At 58.3% G+C, this 6547-nt stretch overlaps 1 protein-coding gene across 1 annotated transcript; it reads right to left on the bottom strand.

The window, feature by feature from the left end:
- Positions 1–1693: 1693 nt before the first annotated feature.
- LOC148218189 (uncharacterized) lies at positions 1694–6196 on the bottom strand. Its single transcript, XM_088157922.1, has 5 exons — positions 6020–6196; positions 5600–5626; positions 4887–4913; positions 3940–4037; positions 1694–1801 (listed from the first exon to the last, which is right to left on the bottom strand). Exons 1-5 carry the CDS (start codon positions 6171–6173, stop codon positions 1694–1696), a joined length of 414 nt encoding a protein of 137 aa, XP_088014048.1. The 5' UTR covers positions 6174–6196.
- Between the last annotated feature and the right edge of the window lie 351 nt (positions 6197–6547).

The raw sequence follows: 6547 nt of genomic DNA, 5'->3' as shown, positions 1-6547 counted from the left end.
TGACACAATGGCCCCAGGCTTTCATGTGTCCTCACAGTGACACAATATCAGCACAGTTCCACGTGTCCCCTCAGTGTTGCAATGGCCCCACTCTTCCAGGAGGCTCTGCAGTGGCACAATGGCCTCAGTGTTCCATGTGTCCCCTCAGTGAGACAATGGCCTCAGGGTTCCATATGTCCCCTCAATGTCACAATGGCCCCAAAGTGTCATGTGTGCCCTCAGTGTCACAATGGCCCCACAGTTCCACCTGTCCCCTCATTGTCACAGACAAGCAGCACTGGAGTGGGAGCAGCACCACTGGAGGGGTTGCAGCTGCACTGGAACAGGAGCAGTGGCTGTGGAACAACAGGGGAGAAGCTGTGGAACACAAGTCCTGTGAGGAGCAGCTGAGGGAGCTGGGAATGTTTATCCTGGGGAAGAGGAGGCTCAGGGGAGACCTCATCACTCTGTACAACTCCCTGACAGGAGGGTGCAGCCTGGTGGGGGTTGAGCTCTTCTCTTAGGGAACAGGGACAGGACAAGAGGACACAGCCTTAACTGCACCAAAGGAAGGTTTATCCTGAACATTAGAAAAAATTTATTCACAGGGTGATTGGGCACTGGAATGGGCTGCCCAGGGAAGTGATGGAGTCACTTGTAAATGGGGTAACTGCACCACCTAATTGGTGGTTTGTCTTCATTTTCTTTTGTTTTTACTCAAAGTCAGGATTAAAAACATGAAGGAGTTGAATTTCCTTGCGTTTGGGTTTGGTTGTTTAAAAAAATCTTATCTAAAGTACAGAGAGTTCGGCAACGCTTCTCGCTAACAGCTAAAAGTGAGCAAAATGGAGATGAGTTGAGCTAGTTACAAGGTCTTTTAAAACTAAACAGTTCAATTAAGAACTAACACCTATATTATTTATACTTTTGACTCAATAACCAACCTCCTCTGACTCAGAGTGCAGCACTAACAGTCTAACCAGAAACAACTACCTGAAACCGTGAAGAAGAAGGAAGACAGAAAGGAGACAACACCCCAAATCCTCCATCTTGTCTCATATCTATTACTATATTATAAAACCTTCACATTCCAAACCCTTCACCATGTGAAATCACACACTTCTATTCCAGCTGCACACCAGTGACCTTAACTCCATCACTCAAATTTGGAAGCCTTCTCCAAGGCCTCCAGTCAAAAGCAGGGTTCTCCTGGGGTCAGTGCCAGAAAGCACAGAAAGTCCAAAACTCCCAGGTTTCTGTGACCAACAGATCTGGAACATTCCTGACCGCATGGAAGCTCCCGGAGCAGTTCCTGACCCCATGGAAGCAACTGGAACATGCCTGACCCCATGGGATTTCCTGGAATGATTCCTGACCCCATGGAAGGGTCTGGAACATGCCTGATTCCATGGAAGGTCCTGGAAGATTCCTGACCTCGTGGATGCTCCCAGAGCTGTTCCTGCAGTCCCTGACTCCATGGAAGAATCTGGCACATTCCTGATCTCAGGGGAGCTCCTAGAACATTTTTGACCCCATGGGCGTTCCTGGAGCAGTTCCTGACCCCATGGAAGCAACTGGAACATTCCTGACCCCATAGAAGCTCCCAGAGCCATTCCTGCAGTTCCTGACCCCATGCCAAGGGAATCTCTCCCCGGGGAGCTGTGGCACAAATGAACCCAAGCCTGGACCCCTCACTCTGCTCAGGGTTTATTGATCATTGCAGGGACATTCCCGGGGTTCCCAGGGCTCGGGGCTCCTCCAGGGATGGGATCTCCTCGTGCCGCTGGAGGGGGCAGCACTCGGGGTCACCATCGGCTCCATCCTAAAAGCCAGAGACCAAAGCGTGACCCCCCCGTGCCCCCGGGGACAGCAGAGCGGCCTTGTCCCCTCCCCTCCCCGGCAGGAGCAGGGAATTGGGGCCTGGCTCACCTGGAACAGGACTCGGCTCCTCAGATCCAGGTGAGCCCCAGATCTCCCCCCGGGATGCCCCAAACCCTCCCCGAGCCCCTCCCGGCCCCCCAGAGCCCCCCAGGCACAAAGACAGCCCTGGGGACATCTCTGGCCATTGTCCCCTGCACACGGAGCAGGGACAGCCCCCTCGGTGTCCCTCTGCTGGCCCCGGGCTCTGCCCACCCCAGGGGGCTGCAGGGTCCCCCCAAAGCCCCCCAGGAGCCTTTGGGGGGCTGCAGACCCCCTGAGATTGCTCACCACAGCATCCCGAGGGGCAGCCACCACGGGCTGGGGACAAAGGTGGGGTTAGGGCGGTGCTGGGGGACACTGGGAGGCACTGGGGCACCCTGGGGTGACCCCAAGGGCCGTGGCCGTGCCAGGGGAGGGTCTGGGCCCCACAGAGCTCCGGGTCCTCACCTCAGACCTCTTCACTGGAAAGGCTCTCACTGTTCCCTGCAGAGAGCCCAAGGGACGTCATTGGGGTGTCACCTGAGCCAGTGACGTGTCCCCAATGACAGTGAGCTGTCCCCAAACCCAGCGAGGTGTCCCCAATCCCAGTGAGGTGGCCCCAGTCCCAGTGAGGTGTTCCCAGTCCCAGTGAGGTGTCCCCAGTCCCATTGAGGTGTTCCCAGTGCCAGTGAGGTGTCCCCACTCCAGTGAGGTGTCCCCAATCCCAGTGAGGTGTTCCCAGTGCCAGTGAGGTGTCCCCACCCCAGTGACCTGTTCCCAGAACCCAGTGAGGTGTCCCCAGTCCCAGTGAGGTGTCCCCAGTCCCAGTCAGGGATGGGAGGGTCGGGGTGAAGGGGGGCCCACAGTGATGGTGAAATGGGGGAATTGGGAACCCCATGGGATTGGGACAGAGGCTGGGCTGGGGCTGGAGGTGTTGAGGGGTGGGGGAGAAGGAGGAGGACGAGGAAGAAGAAAGAAGAAGGAATTTAAATGGGAGGGACACAGCCTGAAACATGGGGTGGGGGAGTGGCAGGAGAAAATGGGACAGGGAACAAAACCTGAGGGATTTGGGCGGGGCATTGGGAGAGAAGGGATGAGAAAGTGATTTGGGGACATCCCATACGTGGGAATGGGAAAGGGCAAGGGGGAAAGAGGGTGGGAAATGGACGGGGAATGAGGCACTGTGGGGTTACTGGGGTAACTGGGATAACGGGGATTGCAATGGGGCCCTCTTTGGGTTGTACTGGGGTGCACTGGGATTGCAATGGTTCCCTCTCTGGGAACAACTGGGGTGCACTGGGGTGGGTGGGAATAAAATTGGGTGCCTCTCAGGGAAGCACTGGGATTTACTGGGGAGCACTGGGGGGCAATGGAGGGAGCCCTGAGGGAGGAGGTCTGGGCCCAGAATTCCCAGTACTCACCTTGCTCCTCCTGGCTGTGGCTTCCCCCTGTGGAGAGACAGGGACACATCAGCGGGGTGTGCCCAGCCCCAGTAAGGGATGGTGTGCACAAACTGGTTCCCAGTTCCCACAGTGAAGTGTCCTCAATCCCAGTGAGGTGTCCCTAGTGCCAGTGAGGTGTCCCCTGTCCCAGTCAGGGATGGGAGGGTTGGGGTGAAATGGGGCTCTCAGTGATGGTGAAATGGGGGAATTGGGGACCCCACGGGATTGGGACAAGAGTGGGGAAAGGCTGGAGGTGGGGGTGGGGGGGAAGGAGGAGGAGGAAGAAAGAAGAAGGAATTACAATGAGAGGGACACGGAGCCTCAAGCATGGGGTGGGGGGGTGGCAGGAGAAAATGGGACAGGAACAAAACCTGAGGGATTTGGGCGGGGCATTGGGAGTGAGGGGACGAGAAGGGGATTTGGGGATATCCCATACATGGGAATTGGAAAGGGCAAGGGGAAAAGAGGGTGGGAAATGGATGGGAGTGAGGCACTGTGGGGTTACTGGGGTATCTGGGATAACTCGGATTGCAATGGGGACCTCTCTGGGAACAACTGGGGTGCACTGGAGTGGGTGGGAATACAATTGGGTGCCTCTCAGGGAAGCACTGGGATTTACTGGGGAGCACTGGGGGGCAATGGAGGGAGCCCTGAGGGAGGAGGTCTGGGCCCAGAATTCCCAGTACTCACCTTGCTCTTCCTGGCTGTGGCTTCCCCCTGTGGAGAGACAGGGACACATCAGCGGGGTGTGCCCAGCCCCAGTAAGGGATGGTGTGCACAAACTGGTTCCCCGTTCCCACAGTGAGGTGTCCCCAGTCCCAGTGCTGTGTCCCCAGAACCCATTGAAGTGTCCTCAATCACAGTGAGGTGTCCCCAGAACTCAGTGAGGTGTCCTCAGTGCCCGTGAGGTGTCTCCAGTCTCAGTCAGGTGTCCCCAATCCCAGTGTGGTGTCTGCAATTCCAGTGACCTGTTCCCAGAACCCAGTGAGATGTCCCCAGTCCCAGTCAGGGATGGGAGGGTTGGGGTGAAATGGGGCCCTCAGTGATGGTGAAATGGGGGAACTGGGGACCCCACGGGATTGGGACAGGGGTGGGGAAAGGCCAGAGGTGTTGGGGGGTGTGGGGGGAAGGAGGAGGATGAGGAAGAAGAAAGAAGAAGGAATTCCAATGAGAGGGACACGGAGCCTCAAGCATGGGGTGGGGGGGTGGCAGGAGAAAGTGGGACAGGGACAAAACCTGAGGGATTTGGGCGGGGCTTTGGGAGCGAGAGGACAAGAAGGGGATTTGGGGACATCCCATACGTGGGAATGGGAAAGGGCAAGGGGGAAAGAGGGTGGGAAATGGACGGGGAATGAGACACTGTGGGGTTACTGGGGTATCTGGGATAACGGGGATTGCAATGGTTCCCTCTCTGGGAACAACTGGGGTGCACTGGGGTGCACTGGGGTGGGTGGGAATACAATTGGGTGCCTCTCAGGGAAGCACTGGGATTTACTGGGGAGCACTGGGGTGCAATGGAGGGAGCCCTGAGGGAGGAGGTCTGGGCCCAGAATTCCCAGTACTCACCTTGCTCTTCCTGGCTGTGGCTTCCCCCTGTGGAGAGACAGGGACACATCAGTGGGGTGTGCCCAGCCCCAGTAAGGGATGGTGTGCACAAACTGGTTCCCCGTTCCCACAGTGAAGTGTCCTCAATCCCAGTGAGGTGTCCCCAGTGCCAGTGAGGTGTCCCCTGTCCCAGTCAGGGATGGGAGGGTTGGGGTGAAATGGGGCTCTCAGTGATGGTGAAAAGGGGGAATTGGGGACCCCACGGGATTGGAACAAGAGTGGGGAAAGGCTGGAGGTGGGGGTGGGGGGGAAGGAGGAGGAGGAAGAAAGAAGAAGGAATTCCAATGAGAGGGACACGGAGCCTCAAGCATGGGGTGGGGGGGGTGGCAGGAGAAAATGGGACAGGAGCAAAACCTGAGGGATTTGGGCGGGGCTTTGGGAGTGAGGGGACGAGAAGGGGATTTGGGGATATCCCATACATGGGAATTGGAAAGGGCAAGGGGAAAAGAGGGTGGGAAATGGACGGGGAATGAGGCACTGTGGGGTTACTGGGGTATCTGGGATAACTCGGATTGCAGTGGGGACCTCTCTGGGAACAACTGGGGTGCACTGGGGTGGGTGGGAATACCATGGGGTGCCTCTCAGGGAAGCACTGGGATTTACTGGGGAGCACTGGGGTGCAATGGAGGGAGCCCTGAGGGAGGAGGTCTGGGCCCAGAATTCCCAGTACTCACCTTGCTCTTCCTGGCTGTGGCTTCCCCCTGTGGAGAGACAGGGACACATCAGTGGGGTGTGCCCAGCCCCAGTAAGGGATGGTGTGCACAAACTGGTTCCCAGTTCCCACAGTGAGGTGTCCCCAGAACCCAGTGAGATGTCCCCAGTCCCAGTGAGGTGTCCCTAACCCACTAAGGATTAGGGTGCACAAACTGGTTCCCAGTTTCCCCAGTGAGTGCCCTTCCATTTCCAGAACTCACCACGATGATGGAACCACCCCCTGTGTCCACGTCCAGGGGGGCCGTGGCAAGGGGAGCTCAGGACTGGGCCTTATGGGGCAGGAGGGAGACAAGGGGGTCCCCAAATCCCCCAGCCCACCGCTGCCCCCGAACCAAGGAGGAAAATCCCAGAGATCCAAACCCAAAGGATCTCCTGCTCACCAAGAGGAGGGAATCCTGCCCCGGAGCCGGGGTCGTGCTGACAAATCAAACTCCGTCCGAGATACAGAGAGCATCGTCTGCCAGGCCAAGCGTCTGCCCGGGGGCACAGCAGGATGGAGAAGAGCAGGGCCACGCTGAGCACAGCCACCTTCATCTTCCTCTCGCACTGGGCAGCGCTGGCTGAGGCTGCAGCAGGGCAGGAGCACCTTTATCCCTGCCGGGACTCCTCCCTGCGCCCTCCCTGACAGCCCCCAGGCCAAAGCCCGGCTTGGCACAGCCCCCAGCCCTGGCCACAAGCCCAGCCCTGGCACAGAGTCCATCCCGCCTGTGGCACGGATCCAGCCCCGCTCCCCGCATCCCTGCAGCTTCCTGCACGGGGCAGCTGCCCCTGGAGGGGACCGGGCACCCGGGGGGCCACGGGGGGCAGGCAGGGATCCAAAGGCAGCTGGGGACCCTGTGGGGACACCCCCACTCCAACACAATCCATCCTCCAACAGCCCCCAGCCCCACACCCCCCATCTCCCGGGA

This window comes from Sturnus vulgaris, unplaced genomic scaffold (assembly GCF_052056855.1).
Source record: "Sturnus vulgaris isolate bStuVul1 unplaced genomic scaffold, bStuVul1.hap1 Scaffold_194, whole genome shotgun sequence".
NCBI classification, from domain to species: Eukaryota; Metazoa; Chordata; class Aves; order Passeriformes; family Sturnidae; genus Sturnus; species Sturnus vulgaris.
Note: the sequence above shows the minus strand (reverse complement) of the source record. Positions and strands in the feature narration are given on the sequence as shown.

What these genes read in the sequence shown, in the direction of transcription:
- LOC148218189 (XM_088157922.1), bottom strand. Translation starts at nt 6,173, where the DNA reads ATGAAGGTGGCTGTGCTCAGCGTGGCCCTGCTCTTCTCCATCCTGCTG. An exon ending in GGCAGGATTCCCTCCTCTTG is followed by an intron (nt 5,627 to 6,019) that starts GTGAGCAGGAGA and finishes GTCTCTCCACAG; the next exon opens with GGGGAAGCCACAGCCAGGAA. An exon ending in CCACAGCCAGGAAGAGCAAG is followed by an intron (nt 4,914 to 5,599) that starts GTGAGTACTGGG and finishes GTCTCTCCACAG; the next exon opens with GGGGAAGCCACAGCCAGGAA.